This window comes from Platalea leucorodia (genome assembly GCF_965183815.1).
Source record: "Platalea leucorodia genome assembly, chromosome: 2".
Classification (NCBI taxonomy): domain Eukaryota; kingdom Metazoa; phylum Chordata; class Aves; order Pelecaniformes; family Threskiornithidae; genus Platalea; species Platalea leucorodia.
Genome location: NC_138824.1, coordinates 102,330,528 through 102,352,090, shown reverse-complemented (window position 1 = coordinate 102,352,090; position 21,563 = coordinate 102,330,528). Strand labels below are relative to the sequence as shown.

Here is a 21,563-nt window from a genome sequence, read left to right as displayed (position 1 = left end):
CCCACAAGGGATTATACCTTTTATTCCATTACGTTTATTCTTCAGGTAATGCAGGAAACATGATCAAAGTTCAGTGGATGCAGCAACACAGAAAATCCCTGCTTTTGAAAACCCAAGACTCAACAGACCATATTAACATAGGTTTTGGTTGTATTGTTAACACGTAGCATTTAAACACTTTGGGGGAAAACTGACACTTTTCTGTAGCAGAATAGAATTTTTTTCAAACCAGGTGGTTTTTTTTGGTTTGCTAGCCCTACGAACAGAAGCAGCCCAACAGCACACTATCATGTTGTCGTCACCCAGCGGTCCAGCAGCCATCCCCTCCTATTCAGTACTAGGTTGAAACATGAACGTTTTACAAAGATTAACAGTGATTTAGCGCATCAGATGCAGCACCATTTCTATGTTAGTCCCACGCTGGCTCTCATGTTACTTGCTATTTTTCAATTAGACATTTCAATTTAGGTAAGTCACGTATATTTGTCTATAAGGAGCATTTGGCTAGATAGCAATGCTGTGAGTAAAAAGACCATAGTGATGGTAACACACATCTGTTATACTGATACATTTCAGTTAAACACTGTGTGGTTTGGCCAAAAAGGCTATAATAGCATGAATGGTCTTTTTAATTCAGATAAAATGGCAAGCTGCTTTGAAATCAAGAGATTTTGAAAAAACAAACCCTGATTACACAAATCTAATGTATTTTTTTATATTTATACTGGAATGAAATATATTTCATGATATAGAAATAATAGTCACTAAGAAATATGTTTCCTAAATGAATAAGAAAAATTCTGCTGCTTCTTCGCTACAATTGAAAAGCCACTGCTCTTCTTTCAAGGAGTGTTATATTAACACATAGTGTTGGTTCACGAACGCATCCTAGGTAAGGCTCTCTACATCAGGACTGAGGGCAGAGATCCAGGTCTGGGTTCTTCAGTACCCAACTTTCAGCTGCTGGCCTTGCAAGCTTTCAGCCACCGTTACCAAAACCAATTTTCAGGACTGTACAAGATTTCCACTTTATTGTGTCTGGAAATAATTTGGAAAAAATGGAATTCAGAAACCCAGAATTAAATTCAGAAAATATTCTGCATACTGGGATGGAGCTAAATTGGACATCAAATGAAATTAAAAGGACATAAAAGGTAGTTCATAGTTGAGTTTCTGGAAGACATGCCTCTCTTCTGAAAAGACAGGGTTTACGTTTTAAAAAGATGTGCTTGTAGGGGATGTTTGGCAACACAAAATCTATTTGAGGAAGTGTTTTTTCTGTAAGAAGTTAGGTTTTCTGAGCCTTGCCCATCATTTTATCAGCTTGGACTATCAGCTTTCTGGTCTCTCTATTAATGTGTGAAAAAACTCTTAAAACCCTTAAGCTATCCATTAAAAAATAAGAGAAAAAATGTACTATGTGTCATAATTTGTTTTGGGCAGTCTGTGTTTTTTCACTGCAATTAATTTCTCATTATAAGCTGTGTGAAATACATCCTACAGCTGTTTCTCACACCAAGCCAAGGCAAATAATGTTTGTTTTGGGGTTTTGGTTTTTGCTTTTAAGCTACCACTTTTTCTTTTCCTGTATATTAAAACACCACTTAATCTGTTTCCTGCAGTATAAACACTTTTACCCAGTAGACAGCAATCTTTCACTTACGTCTTAATGAGCAGTCACACAGTACATGTGCTCAGGGTATTTCTAATGTCTGAAGCTGCCAAAGCCAATGTCGACTTTAGCAGGTTTATCTGCTGGTTGTTAAACACAGGCAATCAGTTCAATAACGCCGCACGTTCCTGCCTTTTAATACCTTCCAGTTACCATCCCATTTCTGTCAGGTTCATTACATCATTTTAATTTTGCCCTGTAAATCTTTATTTAGCTCTGCGGGGAGCTCTGAGGACAGCGTGCTCATTGCCTCCTGCAGCACCTGAACGCTGCCCAACCCCTGCCATTTGCTAGGGATGATAACACGTGGGCTTCACTTGACATTAAAGAATTAGAAAAGGAAATCCAAAAAGCAGCAGGAAAGGGGGGTCAAATCCATGTGGCCACCAGCACAGATGGAGGTCACACGAGCTCTGAAGTTGCCTCAGCAGTGTAATATCTGTGACATTATGACTAATGCCCATTAAATAACTCCTACTTACGGCTAGAACTAACAAAATAAAATGAAGTCTTATATCACTGGAGCAAAGGTGCTGGGGCTTAAAGGCCTGGAGAATCACGTAAAGCTTAAGCATCATGCCAACACTTGGCTAAAATTTTCCACGGCTGCTGCTTCCAATTTGCAAGGTTGCTGTTGCTCGAGATTTTAATGAGACTTCCACGATATTTGGTACTGCTCTTAAAGCTCGTTTCTTGGTACCAGAATGCAGTGGAAATAACTATTCCTAGCCAAGCTCTGTCAGCTGTGGTGCAAAGCTCAGAAGTGCACATCCTACTAACACAAAAAGCAGCATACAAATCAGAAAACTCTCCCTATTCATAATTTTAGCATCTCGATGCCTTATTTCTGAGTATATGGAACTGGCAATACTGAATTTAGTGCCCTCAGTGGCTGCAATGGGGAAGTGCTGGCAAGGACAGCCATCTGCCAGCATGTTACACGCTGTGGGCCAGAAGCAACAACAGGCTCGGATGTCTGAAAGCTATGGTTTGTAACTTTAAGGCGCCTCAGTTTCTTAAGCAGGTTGTTTTACACATCTCAGTGCCCCACACAACACCTTGCCATGCGACAGAGGCAGAGATCTGGGACTGCTGCAGCCGCGCGGCAAGTGTCAGGGGCTGAGGAGCTCAGCCCGGTGTCCTGCCCTGCCTGCCTGCCACCACTTGCTCCCTGCAAAAGGTGCGTCGTGCTCCTCCGTACTTCTTTCACTGATGAAACTCAACGATACTGGAAGTCAAATATAGCGATTGCTTAATCACTTTCAGCGAGAAATAAGGAGTGACCCCCACCCAAGTTGAAACCACAGAAGAAATATGGACCAAGCAGAATATGATGACCCCGGCTGAAGCCCAGCCAAGATACCCGGGTGTCTGTGCTCCTGCAAGACGTGCTGCCAAGGCTTCAGTGGCCAAGTGCTTTCAGCAGCTCATGTTTGAATGTCGTCTTAGAAGAAAAGAGTATCACTTACTTGGACAGTTCAACAGCAACTTCCTAAAACAGAAAGTGTCAATTCTAAATGCTGTTGGTGAATAGCCCCGTTATGACGAGTACCTTTCAGAAGAGACTGTCATAAATGGAACAACTTTAGTACAAATTGTTAGGGAACTGTTTCTCAGACTAAATTTTTATTTGAGACAAAACTTCATGAATAAATCTACAATAAAAAAGGTAAGCATGCATTTTTTTCTTTTTTAGAAGAATTCTGGTTAGCTTGGAAACACTGAAACATAAAAGAAGAAAACACCATTTTTACATTCGGGTATTCTGTCCCATTGGGAAGTCCCACACGGTTGACAACCCCTCCAAAGACCTGAAAAAACGAGCTACAACTATCACAGTTACAGTCAACTGCATGACCAAAGAACAGTATAGGAACGAACTGGGGAATTCTGCCTTTCTTGGAGAGCTACAGAACAAGCCTCATAGATCTCTTTCCCTTTCAACAGAACTCTATTGCTTCCCTTTCCATTTCAACTAGGTAATAAATTGTGCAAATGTAGAAAAATCTATGCTGAATGTCATTCAATTCATTCACTCTTCTTGGGAAAAACACAGACTTAATGAAAACTTCCCTGTACCAACTATATACCGTGGCCACTTTTCACCCTCCCCAGGTCAAGAGCCTCATCAAACACTCGCAATACGCTTGAGTAGCCTGTTTGGAATAAACAGGAATTTTCATAGACATAAAAATGAAGCATGTGCTCAGTGAGCTCAGAAACCAGGGACACTGAGATGAGAAAAAACAGCCTTTCCTTCTGCAAGGACCGTGCTGCAGCCTCGGCTCGCGGAGCCGGCAGGGGGAGCGGCAACACAGCAAGAATATTAAGATTAGAAATCCGTGGGTAAGGGAGCAGGGATGCTTACTGCAGCTGAAATGGCAAGGGTCAGAAACCCAAAGCCGCAATGCAAAAACTAACGTGCTAATAGCCACGCTGATTATTTGAAGAGCAGCTCAGGCAGACTTTAGAAAAGCCGGGAATGAGACCTCTGAACGCAATTCTGACTGAGGCAACATCCTTGAGCTTTGGCTTTTAAGCTTTTAGGAGACAGATCTCATTAACAACAGTTCTGCATGTCTCTGATTAATTATATGCAAGACCCTCAGATTGCTGCTGCAGTAAATGCCCCTGGAATTGTTAAATCAAGCACTGAATGATAACAATATTTTTTAACATGCTACAAAAGGTATGAAATTAGTTGTCTGCCTCAGGAAAATAACCCTGAAGGTTACTGTTAGTTTCAGCTTGTTCTGAAATCCAAATTACTTAGCCGAAGGGGACCTGTGACAGGACGAGGATGGAATGAAAAGCAGTGGTCATTCTCATAGCGCAATGGAAGTTCGTTTCAGTTTTATACCATAGTCTTTAGAGTACGTGTTAACTTCAGCCTCTGCTTCTCCTGCTTTCTGAATGACAAAATAATAGACTCCTTAAAAATACCCAGCTGCTTCATATCTAGAAGATTAATATACCCATTCAAAACAGGGGTATACTTTCTCTTTTATCATTTATGCATTCTACACGGTGATTTATATGGCTCACAGTTATCCCTGCAGAGTTATCCCTCATGCTGGAGGTCTCCAAAATACAGGAGCATGCAAAGCCTAAACCTCAGAAACTCTACCCCAGACTAAAAAAAGGTAGTGAATTGTGGGGAGACCACAAACAAATACAGATACTACTCCCGTTCCCAAATCCTCTTCTAATAACAAAACATCTTCTTCATGATTTTGGGGAGATGCAATGCTGTGTTTCCAGCTTTTAGCCTCTCATTCCCTGGATTGAGTGAAGCAGACTGGAGACACCAAACACTCCTCATGGAGAGGGGAGACAGCTCTCACTGATCCTTTTAGGCAATATGGAAAACGTGCTATGGAGCTCCAGACAAGAATGAGAGCTAGCCCTCCTCAACCAGGTTTATGCAGACTGCGTTAGCAGGAGAGGAGACTGAAAGCCAGGAAAAACAATAATAGATGAAAGGAAAAAAACTTGTGGCTTTGCAAGCCCGATGCAGCGTGAACTCCTAGGGTGAAGTATATATCATACCCAAGATGATATTTTTCACATCAATTAGCGATAAAAAATCCAAGGTCACTTCAAGAATAACCTGTTAAGTAAACACAATGAAGTAACTGCTGCCACAGAGCTGATTTGCAGCTGTAGCCCCAACCTCAGTATATACAAGGTAGTTCCAGATAATGAAACAGCTGTAAGAGATGTCATATTTAACAGGAGCACTGGCAGTCACTTCAGGGAGGTTGACTCCCAAAAATACAGCCCCTCTTTGCTCTTGGAAGACCTCCCACTGAGTAATAAGGCATTAGGAAAGCTTCCTTAAAAAAAAAAAAAAAAAAGTAACACAGCATCTTTCTGTGTGTTGAAAACACACAATATAATTTGCCTCACACAAAAGATCTACCCTTTGCTGCCTTCATAGCTGATGAAGAATCGCTAGTGAAGAAGATAATGATAGGACATCAGCATGATCAGTCAACCAGACCCTGAATTTCTGGAGAATGGATGTGCCTACAGGTGATTTATACCCGCTGGCTGTGCCTACAGGTGATTTATACCTGCTGGCATTCTGGCCCAGCAATGTTTCACCCCCCTGCTGAAAGGGGGGCTACGCTACTTCAGGACCGAAGAAAAAATCTGCATGCTATAAATAAAGCATATAACAGAAATCACTGAGCTGATTTGCCTAGCCAGCCAAACTGCCAGAAATCAACAAGGACACAAACAAATGGGTCAGTGGGTATTTCATACTTGAGTGCTCTCTACCAGAAGCTGTGGAGCCGAGACCAAAAATCTAAGATACAGCCACAATCTCCCAAATAAAAGCACGCACCTCTTTTTAAAATTTCACACGGATCCCATTTTAGGTAACAAGTCCCTGAAAAAGCACAGGGCCAGTAGAAGAAAGGCTTCAGTAAGACACTGTGTTCTACAAACACCTAAATAGAGAGAAATTGATGGGGAAGATCAAAACACCTGCCTCCCAATCGCACACTTGGGTGCAGATCCTTGATTTCACTCCCACCTCAGGCTAAGTCATCCCAAATTAGAGCATTGGGATTGTTTAGCTTTAAACACCATCTTAACGTCATTCTTCAGAGGCATATTTCATATGGCAACTACAGGCGCTTTCAGAAGCTGCCAGAGACACCTGCACATCTGCTGATGAGCTATTGTGTTGCTTCTGTTGGTTAAAGAAGTATTCCTCCCCCTTTGAGGAGGAATGAAGGCGATTCCCACCTCAACATTTGCTGCGTTTTGAAGGAAAGCAAATGTCAAGAGAGCTCTAGCTTCTGTGCCGCCTGTCGCCTGAGAGAGAGAGCAAAGGAGCTGACTACAGCACACCAAAAGTGAAGGGCAGCTGTACCGAGAAAAATGTGAAGGGAAAAGGAAGCCCTGAAGCTTATCGCCGGTCCTGGGGAGCTATTTAAGAAGCAAGCGCTTTGGCCTACCAGACAGTTCACATGCTCACTGCAGGACACGGAAAAACAAGCAGCCGTTCCACACCACTGCGATAACCACAAAAACCCAGCTTGGGAGAAGCTTACAAAGGAGGACAGACATGACTCAAGTTGGGAGCAGCACAGAGGAACTCGTGTCTACAAAGCAGCAGAGGCGGGAGGTCTGATTTTGCCGTGACCTGTCCATCGGCCACATCCTATGTCTTCATTTCCCATGGTGCACGCAGCGTTATTACTGGACAATGTTAAAAGGCAAATGCTAGGCTCTTCGGACACATTTGGCAAACCGTGCACTATCTCACCCTCAGCAAGGAAAAGGACCCCTCAATGACCCTCAAAATAATGATGCAGAGAACTGACAGTGGCAGAGAAACTTTTTGTTGAGACCAGCTGTTGAGACCCTATGTTACAAAATGTGACTGCTCTGCCTTAGAAATCACTATGTTCTGTAAATACAGAAGTCCCAGTTCCCAATTTTTTGCCCCCAGGGCAGGCACCCACTTCAGTGAAAAGTCGAGATATGAGGACTCGGCACTTGGGGTTTCAGTGAAAAAGCACAGGCAAGGACAAAAGGATGGGGCCTGCAAAGAGCTGGTGTTAAGTAGGAAATGGGGGCATCTTGTGGCCAGCTATAAAAATGTACAAGATAAGCTTGATTTTTCATCACAAAAGCCTAACTGGGAAAATTTAAATGACAATTAAAAGGGGAAAATGTCCTTCTGAAAATGTTTAATTTTAACTGCCTTTGGGGGTTTATCCCATATCTTACATGAGGTTGCTTTTATCGGTCCCCTCAGAGGTATTTGCACTAAGCTCTTTGTAAGCTTTCTTGTTCACGCTATTCCACTTGCTATGAATATCACATTCCCCAGAGTCAGACAAGGGGTCCAGCTTTCCCTTTCCCCACTGCATGTTCCCGTCACCTGAATAATGATATTTTTGCTAGATCACTTTCAGTAAATATTTTAAGCAAAACCAGAGCAGCATCCAGAAATGTTGAGAGGCAGGCTGTACCTCCCTGACCCTTTGCAGGCAGAGATGAGTCAGCTTGGTCCTGAGCCCAAGCAAGCTATCTTTCACTGTGGTTCATTTGGTGCAGCTCAGCATCGTGCTAATGCACTCACACCGATCCTGGGTTAGCTCCAGTTTGCACCCAGACTCATCCCAGAAGCCCCAACACCGAGTGACTGCAGCAATCAGGCAGACATGTCCTGGGAGAAGGCTGACTTTAACCCCAGTGAAGTGCATTAACAGCACCCCTCCTGCTCCAGCTTTTTATTCCCAATGCCCCAAATAAAACCATTTCATAGTTATCAAAACGATTATTCTGACATTTCTGAAACCTTTACTTTGGGGAGAAAACAAAGTATTTTGACATATTCAGACACCATTTACTTTTGACTGGAAGTCAACATTTACCTCAGCTAAGAATAGTTTTGATTATCTAGAAACTACTTCTTTTTGGCCATTCCATTCATTTTTCATGTATTTTAAATTATTCCAAAAAACTAAAGCAAGCAGGTTATGTCCAGTATCCTCTTCTGTTTTCAAGCATTTAGAAGCTGGCAAGTAAGACTTGACTAAGCAGGCAAGTAAGAGAAGACGTGGTGCAGGAGCTTTCCTGCTATCCCAGTACAATTTCCAACACTGTTGTCTTACAGAGGTAATGACTAGCAACTGCCAAGGAGGTGATCCCGCTCTTCTGCAGTCATTTCTCTTATCCCAGCACACGTGCTTGTCCTCAGCCAGTTCAGGAAGCTAAACTAGTGGCAAACAATTCACATGTGCTAGGGATTAATTTTCTGCCAGTTCAGTTCTCTGAACAGGGCAGCGTGGTGGGCAGGAATGCCCCTTCCCACCACAGTGTGCTGTGGGACCAGTTAGATACTTTTGGCTGTAATGTCAATCCCTACCTTTAGGTGTTTTGAACTGTCCTTGTGAGTTATTTATGCATCTCACCAAACACACAGGGCTCCTGTGCTCCTGGCTAATCCTAGAGAGGGCGAATGCTTATCCCCTCTTCCTTCCCTGCCATATGTATATCCTGTGGGCAAACCCAGAGGTAAAGGCACCTCCTGAGCAGCCCAGAAGGGAGCAATTAGTTCTGCGACTTGCTGTAGGCACAGCGAGATGATGTGACATGCATTTGGCAACGACACACGTTTCACAGTCTAACCATGTACAAAGCCACCCCTCATTGCTACTGCAGATTGTACCTTACAGCTTCCAGAGCTCCCACGTGTTATCTGCCCAGCGCATTCAGACTGCAATTCCTCTCACTTCCACCATGAAAGTTACACGCAGGGATCAATGGGATTACACCAGCATATTGTAAGCATGAATCCTCCTCCTGGTAATTCCTACATTGAACCCAATACCTTGGTTGCTCCCAGCAAATGCCAGTGCACTGTCACTCAAGTCAGATGGGTTTTCCAAGCGACGTGGTGGTGGCTGCATTAGTTTCTGCCCTTCCTCTATCTCGGGATAGGTGCGCACGGTAAGACACAGCGAAGACTGAACAAGGGCATCTTTCAGCAAAGCTGAGTCCAGATCCTCAGCAGCTTTCTTGTTAATCTCCACAATTTCATCGCCAGCTTTCAGGCCTGCAACACAGAAAGGAACAGGTAAGACTTGCACAGTAACTTTTCTGTTACCCACAGACATCAAGGAGCTTAGCAGGGTGTTTATGAAGTGCCAGACAGCATTAAGTCTAAACATAAAGTAAACATTTATGACTGCAAACGATATTGAAATGTGATGGACTTTTGCGAGATCTATTGTCAGGCTGGTACTCCAGTACCATCCCTAAAAGTGTGGTGCCCAGGAAGTCCCTCACAATGTACCACCACCGAGATATCCCCCTTTTCTTCACATCACTCTGCAAGGGAACAGCTGCTGTACAGCAAGCCACCCTGCACAACACATTGCTTGTAAATAAATATATACTGAAGGACAGGGTCAGACTTCTGAGGCACTGCACACAGGACAGGGCAAGGATGGAGTAGCTGGGCTGGCTTGATTCTTGCTTTTAACTTTCCATACAAGTGAAGGCTTTTATTTGAATTGGTCACCTACCCATACACCTAGGAAGAAAGAAAATGTTGCCCGCTCAGCCGGGGTGTATGGTGTAGGACTTCAGATAGTCTCCTCTCTGGTCCTGTCTGAATCACGTCCTAGCACACAGATCTTCAAAAGGCAAATTTTAGTGCTTGGTAAGTTAGTCATGTTTTTTTTTTCCAGTCTGATTTCAGGAGCTATTTATAGCACCAGCGCCCAAGGGAAAAGGGGATCTGCAGAGGAAACAGCTGACTCCTGCTTGCTTCAGGGGCAACACAGTGATGTGTTGTCTGCTGACAGATGATGTGCAGTCTTCTGAGGTGCCGCAGGAAACCTGACCTTCCCCTCAGCCAGCCGGGCCCGCTCTCCGACTGACAACAGCAAGCTGGACCAGGGTTAAATCCCAAATAATCTTTAGGGTCAGGCAGGCAGCAGCGCACCAGGGCACGTCGGTGCTGACAGCCCCAATCGTCGGGGGTTTTTTCTCCACTTGAGGGTGAAGCTGGTGGTCCCCCTCAGGCATCCCCCCAGGAGCCGGCTGGCTGCACGGCCGGTGGGAAAGCATCCTCTGCTATGGCCACCAACCCACCAACAGGACCGCCATGGCATCCCAGTCACCGTCCCGGCATTTACAGGGACAAAAGCTGGACTTTACAGGGTCGAAACAGCTGCTCCCTCTGTGGTGGTGACCTGCCCTCATGCTGTACGGTCCTCTGGCTGGGCGATCATGCAGAGGACGAGTCTTGCCACCCTTAAGCCCAGATGGAAGGCCTGACTCAATGAGCCTCAGCTGTGAGCAGAGCTCAGCTGCATCCTCCAGGAAACAGATTACCTACCCACATTCAAGAAAGTGTAGAAGGGAGGAGCCTAAAGAGCTTCTGTCTTCTTCAGGAAAATTGAGATCTTTCTAAATGCATGTAATTGTGCCCAGAAACCGTAGTGTGGTGTGCAGTTTTGGAGAGAATAAAATGAACTAGATAGAATAGCTACAAAGTAAATGGACCATAAAATCATATTTGAAACAAGGACAAAACAAAGCAAGTCAAGCATTTCACATTATTTCATTTATTCTACTTAGTGATGCCATGTCACAATAGTAGCACATTAATATGCCTGCAACCATAAACATCATATCTGGGGCTTCATTTACTCTTGGTAATCCTTGTTTTGAATCACTTGGGATAAAGCATCACGTCTATCTCAGTACAATCAAGCACCTCAAATTCCAACAATGGTCTAACTAATGCAGACCAACAGAAAAATAAAAAGATAAATCATAAAAATTATTAGGAGAAAATAAAATTTAAGTTTTCTAATTGCAGAGAAGATTGAAAATGAAATACTCTATCTCTTCTGGCTAGACTTTCTATAGGAAGTGCAGTCAAATGCAAACATGAATGTAAACAATGGGAGGAAGAGAGAGTTTTTCTCCCTGCTCTCTGCTAACTATTGGTATCTTGTCATAATATCCTGCCAAACACTTCATACAGAAGTGGCTTTTTATATCAATTATGAAGAGCGGTATATCACTGAAAGCGTGTCTTAGCGTTTCAGCCCCACAGGAGGCAGTCTGTGTTCATGCATTCATTTGAATTGTAGCTCAAACATTTTCTAAAAGCAAAATAAGTAAGCCCTGCTGAACCCCCCCACCCGCCAATATTCACTTTGCTCCCCACAAGAAACACGCAGAGTTTTATTTCCCTGGTGCACCTGGCAGAGAGCCGCCCCCCAGCCCCCATTCAGGTCTTCTGGCAGAATCCCCATCCTGTCAGCCAGGGAATTGTATGGGGCTGAGGCGGGGCGAGGAGAGAAAGAGTCTTTCCAAGCTCAACAGACATATGCAGCAGCCTCCAGAACGACCTATGGGATTTTCTTAAGTTAGTGTTAGAGGTTACAGCTGAGTGAAACTCCAGGCTCTCTGCAGCCAGAACTCTTCCCCCTCCTCTGCCCTCTGTTTCTTCCTTCCCAGTTTCTGTCTGTACATTCCTGTCCCTCCACTGTGCCACTTCTGCTACTTGCTTCACTGCAACACAAGCCAACTCCATTTGCAAGCGGGTCAGAAAACCAGCCACGCATTTCTGCCACAGCAGTTTTCTATCAAGACTGTGAGCTGAATCGGCTCAGCTAAGAGTGCCAGAGTCAGCGCAAGGCTGGAGCAGTCTGGGGGAGACCAGCCCCCATTGCTTTAGGCAACAGCAAACAGTTGAATAAGCTCTGCACAACCATGTAACCGCTCACCAATAAAACTGCAGGTGCTTTTGAGGACCCTGCATATACTGATAGGTTTTGATGAGAGTGTTCTCACTCTTTCATGCTCCCCATGTTATACTTTAAAATCCAGTTAGGTTTCAGCTGCCCAGCTCCATGACTGCATGAGCAGTGGTGCCAGCACATCGGAAAGGGCAATGAATGGGAAAAGCAGTAAGGGCATGGCAGTGTCAGGGTTGACTTCAGCTTGGGTAAGCTACAGTTAAACCGTATCCTGCCCTGCCCGTGGACAAGCCCGATAGCCTAGTTACCTTTGCTGGTTTCTGGTCCAAGTGCTGTCATGCTTCCTGCAAAACTAGAGGCAGTAATCCCAGCCACAGAGAGCATTATGATGACTTCTATTGTACCCATTTATCTTGCAGTGACTGACCTGAGAGGGCCCCTGCTCCTCTTCCTGGCTGCAAAGGACATGCTGACCCTGCTACATACACAGCAACTCAAAATTAAAAGGTTGACTATATAGCATAGCTGATCCCAAGAGCAGAACAGCCACGTATTCAGTACCTAAGGTTCTTCCCAAAAGACCATGGTTTCTTTTGGACTGGGACCCTGGTTTGGTGTGTTCGTAAAGCTCGTATCCCAACAAGCTCATGGTCTATACCAGGATTAAACAAACGATAACAAAAACACTTTAAAAAGTCTTTTACCTTTCTTGAAAGCGAGGCCTGTCTCTTTGACGCCGTTCACATACAGCCGACGAATCCCTTCTTCTTCCACAGAGGACAGAGAGAAACCTAGGGAGATACCCAGCGAGATGGTTAAAAAAAGCCAACCACTTCTAGCATGTCTTAACAACTGCACGCACTACAGGTAAGGTTGTGCTCTCCCTGCAGCAAGCAGTTGGGAATTCCTCCCTTCTCCTTTCCCATAAACCTTTACAAACCTAAAGGGAAAGTTAAAAAGTGAAAGTGGCTTTCACAAAAACCTGAACTGAATTTCTGAGTTTATACATAAATCATCTACAGCTTTATTTGAGGATACCACAGCTGCAAAATGTTGGAACAGACTTCCAATTCTCTTGCCACAAAAAGTCACTTCGAGAAGTTTTGCTGCTTGCAGACAAAAGCTGCAGAGAGATGTGGTTTGTGACCCAAACTGACAAAAGCCAGGAAACGGAGAGCTATGGCTGACATGCCATCCTGAACTCAGACAAGGCATAGCAGCGCCTGCTAAAGCAGAATGCCAACTTTTACTTTTTTAAATTCCTGGACTGGACAAGTTTGTAAAAATGCCGCTTCACCTTCTCCCCCTTTCTTTTCTCAGCTGCTCCTGGCATGACCTGTTATTTTCTGTCTCAGCTCAGTGCATATTTTGTAGCTACGTTAGAGACCCATAGACCAGCCTTGTAATGGAAGTACCAACACAGCCTTAATTTAAACAGTGCAAATGGTACTGTTAAGTTTGGGTTTGGTGATTTTCCTGCCATTTGTGTTTGACACTGTGTAAGATAACAATGTGTAAAGGAAATACAATGTGGTTAGTTAAACAGGGGTTATTTATTTACTGTTGAGAGTTATCTAAAGCAGAACATTTGCCTTTCTGAAACTTCATTACTCCCTAAATGGGTGTAGGCAACCATTTGCTCTCTCTTTTTCCGACTAAAAAAACATTTACAAACCTCTGGGGGGAGACGCTTGCTTGACATGGAATCAGCCACCAGCCAAAAGGAAGCAGATCTGCTGGGAGCCTGTTCCAACTTTAGGACTCCCTTCAAGTTGGTGCTTATGGATGAGAAGCTATTTTTTCATCCATCATTTAAAAAAAAAAAAGAAAGGAGGGGGAAGAATGTGGCAGCCTAGAAGCGAGGAGCATATGGCCCTTCGTGACTTACTGAGCTACTTGGAATCTGTATACGAGCTCCTCAGCCTGAATAAAATGAAATTTGTGAAGCTCACTCAACACACCAACTTTGGCAGAGAGAAAAACTCTTGACTAAAAAAAAGAGCAGCTGTAAAAAAATAGTAGCTATTGGTTGTCATCACTGCAAAGCCTACCTGGAAAACCCTTAACCAGAAGCACAGCGCAGCATGCCCAAGACTGCAGTTTGAGTCAGCACAAATTATCAGTTACTAATACCATCACCCTTTTGCAACTGAAACGCTGTTTTGCAGCCAACTACTAGACAGTTAAAACAAGGCTGAGTTGCATCACAAGTTCTCGCTGTGGCTAACTGTGAAGAGATTAGCACGCCTAAGCAGTCCCAAGCTCCCATTCTCCTCCATGAGAAGGCCTCTTGCCTCCTCCAATCTGGCAGGGCTAAGGGCAGGTGTAGTTGCTCTTTAATTCAGCTTTCATTCAAAAAAAAAAAAAAAATCCAGAGTGGAACAAATGTAAGGAGCAATTACATGTGTTTTCATCACCTTTAAGAGATGAGAGATGGGCAACTGGTAACAGCCTTGAAATGGTCATCTCACAAATACACTTATCCCCTCCGCAGACAGTGTATGTGACCATACCCTAAGTATGAATAAACTGTTTTATTTCCACAGTTGTGATGTGGCTGGATCTGGTAAACAATTTGAAGCAGCATTCCTGTCCCATTGCAGTGCCGGTGCCAGTGCTTTCACTGCCACGCAGTAAAGCAGAGCAGCGAACTCATCCAGATGGGAAATACCCGAGTCGTGTGTGTGTGTGTGTGTGTGTGTGTGTGTGTGTGTGTAAATACTTGCAGATATATATGTGCACTTGCATATATATATACACACTCACATATATGCATAAACATGTATGTGTAGTCTGCACACATGTATAGTATGAATGTACAGTTTCCATCTGCCTGAATTCTGTGGGTGCTTTACACAAACACGTGTACTAGCACTGCATGAGAGGAAGGGCAGGAGTGGGTGGAAGTGACAGCTATTGCATAAGCTGGCATCACTGCCAAACAGATTATTATCAAACTGTGCATAGACTCTGAAACACAGGTGTGAAGAGATGGGTGGTGACCTAGACAGAGCCTTTTCTTCACTGCAAAGTTTTGATGACAGGAGAACAAAAGTCCGCATCTATGAGTGCACATGGCCTCACCGAACCAGCACAATACCTGAACAAATCCGCCTCCAGAAAATTACCTCGGCCCCCTGAAAGAGACAGTCGCTAACAAAAACACCAGTATGTTCCCGGTACATACAGGAGCTGGAAGCAACAGGTTCTTACTGCCACTGCGCCCTGATTCCTGCCCACACAACCTTTGCAAAGAGGCTGGTACCAGTGAAAAAGGCAAGAACGTTTGTGCCCAGGCATCAGCACTAACGTCACATTGACAGATCTAACGGTGGCAAGGTCCGACACACTGGCCAGACGCTCCAGGAGTGCCTCTTACCGCAGGCACACTGGCGGGAGTAGAAACACTACAAAATGTTCCCAGGTGAGCTTTCCCTGAAACGCTCTGCTCCATCCTCTTTATGTCACTTGAACTCCTGGTGTGCTCAGGCATGATGGTGAAACTGCTCCAAAGGCCTGCTAGCACCTGAAGAGGCAGCTCTGCCCCCTCCCCAGCACCAGGATCTCTTAGCTGGCCCAAAACAGCCTGCAAAGCCAGCAGACAGCTATTCACATCTTTTATTATCTTACCTTTCTGCCAGGCTAGTGAGCTGAACTGGCCTGTCTAATTTGCACCATCAGTGAAAGCGTTTCACCTCCCTATCTTTGATACCATGTCTGTTAAATGGAGATAACAGAACTAAGTCTACATTGTTGGGATTAGTGAATAACTGCTTGTGAAGTATCTTGAAAATTCAAGGTGATTTACAAGTATTATTATTGCTATAGTTGGAATACTAGCAACAGCAACAGGTAAAGTCACTAAAGATTTTCATAATCTCATCCATTTTCAAGATGAAGACATTTCCAGTTCTTCTGGAGGAATCAAGGCACAGGGAATTTGGACGTATGTTTTTAAAATGGGCAAGAAGTATGAGGCTTGAACGGAGCTGCACAGAAAAAACAAGTAATCATCAGAATAAAAAGTCCCTCAGCGCTCTAGACATTTGGTTTTGGTACTGGCTCCTGACCCTGTTCCCAGCACTTGTTGAAGTGCCTGTGAGGGGCTGAGCCTTCAGCGCTGCCCAGCTGAGAACCAATCTCAAAGGCAGCCCCGCTCACACAAAGGCTTATGCAGGTGCTTAGATGCTTGGAGACTGTGCGGTCACGTTACTGATTTAGGTTTTTTTCTCAAACAAAACCAGTAGCAAGAACCCTTAAACAACCCTGTTAAAAAGATTCTATGCCAAGATTTTTAAAGCTCTGATCTCCGTGTTGCCATAGCTTGTGAATGTGCTGTAGCTTTCTCTCTGGATTGTAGAAGTATGTAAGTATTGGCAACGCTAATTCTGTGAAGAGATTAAAAGGACTGAAAACTCAAATGTACCTAACATACAGGATGGGAAAGGATCTCAGGAGGAACCCTAGCTTTCCCCAGTACCAAGACAGGATCAACACTTCACCTCTGCTCCCCCGCACACACATATTTCAGCACACACTTGTCACTGTATGAACACATAGTACTGTTTCTACGAGACACACACAGACTACAGAAATTCTGCTGCCATTTAGAGTCAAAGTAAGTTTTGCCATTTTCTTTCAATGAGAGCAAAGTCAGCTTTTTTGAGGTGCATTTAGCATTCACTCCCTGCAGGGTCGGAGCCACTGAACACATACATCCCATGTCTCACACAGCTGATCCCATTTCACAGGACATGACAGTGCATTTCATGGTCTTTCCCATCTATCACTTAAAAAAAGAGAAGAAAAAGAAATAAACAGGAAATGCCATGATACCCCTAACTCTCACAGTGCTTTCAGGCACAGCATAGTTATTGGACCTAGGGCCATCGCTGTGCTGGTTAATATTACTCTCTCAGGCCTTCAATATTCAAATCACAGTCAGTACCCCTGCTTTGTAGCAGAGCTCAATATTCAAATGGCCTGCAGCTGTATAGTAAGCAGTTTGGGGATTGAGAATTATTCTAGTCATTAAAACAGAATATTTAGATAAACAGTAAAAAGATGCAGATTGGCTTCCCGCAGGGTAGGTTGCACAAATAATTTTAAAATACACTACAGAACTGTAATTGCCAGACCAAAGGGCAAACTCACCAGGCTGGAGGTCTGTAACTTGAAATACTTGAAAGCTAAGAAATACAACCACCCCCATGTAAAGACTGGGGATTTTGCTGAGATTACACAGAGAGGACTTCCCCTGTTTTGTATTTTATGCACAGATCTGTATCACATGTCCGATTCTGGCTCCAGCAGTCTAGAGGGCATCCTTGAGGGCCAGGCGTGCATTGGGACCAGGCTCCCCCAGCCTCGGGAACAGTGGTGCAAGACAGGGACCCACCTTGCGTGCCCACGGCAGGCAGGGAGAGAGGCTGAGCAGCCTCTCCTGGGACAGCTGCCCGGCCACAGACCTTGAGATGCCTCGCACCCACAGCAGTGCTCCTGGCAGCATCCCTGCCATCGCGCTTGGTGGAAGGGGTGAGGAGAGGGAGAGCCCGCTAGCCTGCTAGCAGTGGCAAGCCACGGCGGCAGCCCTCTCCCAAGCCCCGCTGCAGGGCCCCCGTGAACGCCGCGATGCGGGCGTTCATGTAAGATGTGACAACTGGCAAAGGATGCTGTTTTCCGCTGGCGCTCCATTGCACAGCCTCCGTAGGTGGTGTTTTGAGAAACTACAAGAAAACATTTGTCCTTTCTGCCACCATAGTTCTCATCAAAGAGCTGCACATCCTACAGCTCGAGCACCAGGAACCACAGCGTTCAGTGCACTACAAATAAAACTGTCCTGCTTCAGGGCAGGGGAGCGAGCTTTCTGTGGATGGCACAGGAATCAGATGTGCTTTTCTTATTGTGTTCAACAGGCCTGTCAGGTATATCAATGAACAGCAAGCAAGAATCTGCACACGCTAGAATTGACTTGATAGAAAAGTAAAAAGAAATCAAGGAGAAACTCACCATAAATATCAGAGGATGCATCAGACTTCTCTATTTGAATGTGCTGTGTGATTTTCTGACAGATTTCTATTTCTTTGTACAGCTGAATAGAAAAAAAAAAACACAAAAATATGTTATTGTAGGAGGACACATCAATTGTAATCATTCTGAACTGATGATTATTTTTTTTTTTAATTACAGGCAGAAGATATGGACTGTGGTCATTATTTATCAAACAATTTTCCCCCACGTGTGAGAGATGTATTTGTAGTGTCACTAAGCTTTACTGTTAGGAACACAGTTAAAGAGGAGGAAGCAGTGTTTTACTACCACCATCATAAAAGCAAGGATACATCTATTTCACTCGGTCAATACCATTTTGAGTGCACAAGAAACAGAGCTTCTTTTCCCGTTGTCATATTTTATGGGTAGTCATCATTTAACATTTTTCTATTGTTTTGATTAAGACATTGCAGGAATTAAATTATTCCATAGTATTAAAACAACAAGGAGGGGTTGTGTTTCTTAAATACATTTCTTAATTGTTAGAAGGCTATCAAATTTCTTAGCACGAAATTTCATCTTTAACACATTTATGTTTATTTGTACTGAGAAAAGCCCCCAAGTCTTTGAAACGGTCATTAACATCCTTCCTGGGAGACCAGCACCAATTCACACCTAGGTAATAACCCAGAAGCCTACCCACACGGGTGCAATTCACTCTGCCTTTCAGGAGCCAAGCAACCCCTCAGCAGGGCTACACCCCTCCACCACTGCTCACACATTTTGTGCTTTTAAATCACTTACTTACATTCTTCTGTCTAGTATGGCTTGCTATTGTACCTGGGTCCTGCCCCGAGGGAGCTCCGAACAAAGGAATGTGTATTGGGGCCTGCCACCCCACCTGAGGCAGGGAAATCCTGCTTTTCCAGACAAAGTCAGATATTTATAGGCTCTGAGCTGACATCTCTGGGAGTCAGCCCTGACTTACTCCTTGTAAGATAGCCTTGACATAGTGGAACCCTCTGACTCAGCACAGGTTTGAAGCTGGCTTGTCCATAGTACAGGCTAGCCTTCGAGTAACAAACCATCCTTTTGTCTTTGGAAAAAATCATACCCACAGGTGAATGAGAGCCCACAGGCAAATATTAATTTTGTTTACATGCCAGTATGAGTGTGTAAAAAAGCTATTCATAATAATTAACATTTTGAAACTAAGTGACATCAGTGTTTGGACTGAAGTATTTAAACCATTTCTTTAAAAAAGAAGAGTAACTCATTAGTAAAACGTTTCCTTAATAAAAATATAGTTTTATCTCCTGCTTATATCAGCACTTACACATCTATTTAACTGCAAATATTAGGTATTATAGAACAGTTAAATGGTTGTATATAATAAAATAAAATGTAAAATTAAATGAGGATGCCATGCTAGCAATATTTTTAAAATGCAGTTTTCAAATATAGGAATGTACTGTTCAGAACCTGAAAAAGAGTCAAATGACATTTACAAAATCTCAGCTAGATTTCGGCAAGGGTTTTAAAAAGAGGAGAAAGAAAAAAAGGAGTGAACATAGCCATATTTTCAGAACAAAACTTGTGTCTGATCTCTGCAGTCATCCAAACTGAGCGTGCAGGACCAGAACCAAGAAGGATGGCCCACAAGGTCTCGCAGGGATACAGCAGGGATACGGGAGCAACTTGCTGCCTGCATCCCAAAACACTGTTTTCAAGCAAGAACCTCTATTGAACGGGAGGCAAACAACTGCTCAGACTGCAGCTGAGCTGTCCAAACCAGAGAGCCAGTCCGACAGCAGCCCTGAGGTGCTGCTTGCATTTCTGTGCCCCGTGGACCCGCCATCCCGACATCAAAAGCAGGCAGCATATTTGGGCTACGGTGGATCACACCATGAAGCTGCTGGCCTTGCGGGCACCACGGGCTCATGGGGGAAAACCCCCTCTGGACCTCCCACCTCCCCCAAGATTTTTTTCCTCTACCACTTTTGGTCTTGTCCCAGCACACTTTCCCAGGGCTACCTTGTCCAGCAGCCCAAATGCCTTCACCCCAGCCTCGTCCTACCTGCAAGATTTTCGGGGAGGCCTCTGGTCTCCTGCTTCCATCTAAAAGTGCCATTCTACCCAAAGTAACAAGTCTGGCAAGTCAAGCTTCAGCCAAAACACTCCAACACTCAGTTTACAAGAAAAGGTGCTTAAAAGTATAACTACCTGGTACAGCACCTAATGTTAAATACTCTCCCCTGAGCCCTTAGTAACATTTTTAACGTATAATAAACGGATCTCGTGAATTTTTGCAAGACTCCGTCAGTACACAAAGCGTCACCATTAATGTTTTGGAGAGGAAAGAAATACGGATTATTTAATCTCCATTTCTTATTTAAATATATCTGATACATTCTGCAAGAAAAAGGAGTATCATCCTAAGAAACTACTTTTCTGCAGTAATGTATGTCTGTAAAAGCATTTTAGTAGATGGAAGATAGCTCTAGCAAGGTGACATCGACATTAGACAATATTATAAACAGCTGTTCAGGAGACTACAAAAATAGAGGCATTAGTTTTATCATATGGCACCAGAATCATTTAATTAAACATATAAATAAAGTAACTCAAATTTTCTCATGAAACAAGCACACACACACAAGCAAACATACAAATGTGTGTTGTTTTAATGTTACTACGTTAGATATAACCCTGCAGCACCTATCTATGTTATAATCTTTCAGCATATAGATAGTCCCAATGACTGCAGAGTTTTGGTTTAATTTCGGCTTTTCAGAATAAACAATAACTGATGACTATGTCAAACATACATCCTCTCAGCATAAGACAAGTCACCAAAGTCCTTTCAGGCACTGAAAGCTAAAATCTGTCTCCTCTGAGTTTTAATTTTTCCCAACTATATTTCACTTCCCAGTCTTAGTACTCCACTAGCACCTTCTCACTCTTTCTTTTTTGTTGTTGTTGACAGTGTTAATGGCAAATCCCAGAACTTCTTTACTAAATGAACAAAAGCATCCATAACTGGCAAAGTTTTACTTTTTATAAATAAAACAGCCACCAATGAAAAGGACTTTAAAAAGCTTTACAGCATGCATGTGTAAAATCATAAAGTTAAAGCATGACACTAATGCTGTTTGGTCTTTTTTTTAATCTCGCATTTCAAAATTCCTTTGAAGTCTGCTTTTGAGATGAATGATATAAAAACATCCAACTGAAGCAATTAGGAAAGTATATTCTCACACATAACTCCAGAGCTTTTTAACCTCAACGTTTACCTTCCCATTTAGGAAACAAACAAACAAACAAACAAACAACAACAAAAAACCCAACTACTTGTGCATTTCCCCCCCTCTTTAAAAATCAGGCAAAGTGATCTGAACAAGAAATACTCAGGCCTCAACACTATGTCTTTAAAACCACCAAGGACAATATGAACAACAGGAAAAGGCAACCTTGAGAGAAGCTGAGCTTAAATGTATGTTACAATGACATTCACACCTTACCTGTGGCTGTTCCTCCTCTCTCTCTTCCACACAGACACATGCATGCACAAACATAAGCTAAACATCAACTCTCTCCTCAAGATGGAATGTCTGGAGAGATTACTGTAGGTCAATTTGCTATGGTCTGCAAAG

At 43.6% G+C, this 21,563-nt stretch overlaps 1 protein-coding gene across 9 annotated transcripts in view; it reads right to left on the bottom strand.

Moving 5' to 3' along the window:
* Positions 1-21,563, bottom strand: part of TIAM1 (TIAM Rac1 associated GEF 1) — a 118,734-nt gene that overhangs the window by 25,561 nt on the left and 71,610 nt on the right. For 8 of the 9 annotated variants that reach the window (XR_014227421.1, XM_082304076.1, XM_082304071.1 and 5 more), the window contains exons 11-13: positions 17,929-18,010; positions 12,624-12,710; positions 9,030-9,254 (exon numbers count right to left, since the gene is read on the bottom strand). Coding sequence is in view for 8 of the 9 variants with exons in the window: in XM_082304076.1 (XP_082160202.1) it covers positions 9,030-9,254; positions 12,624-12,710; positions 17,929-18,010 (394 nt within the window). In the remaining variant the exon portion in view is untranslated. Of the gene's footprint in view, positions 1-9,029; positions 9,255-12,623; positions 12,711-12,859; positions 12,914-17,928; positions 18,011-21,563 lie in introns of those variants that run through there. The other variant, XM_082304074.1, reaches the window with a different exon arrangement.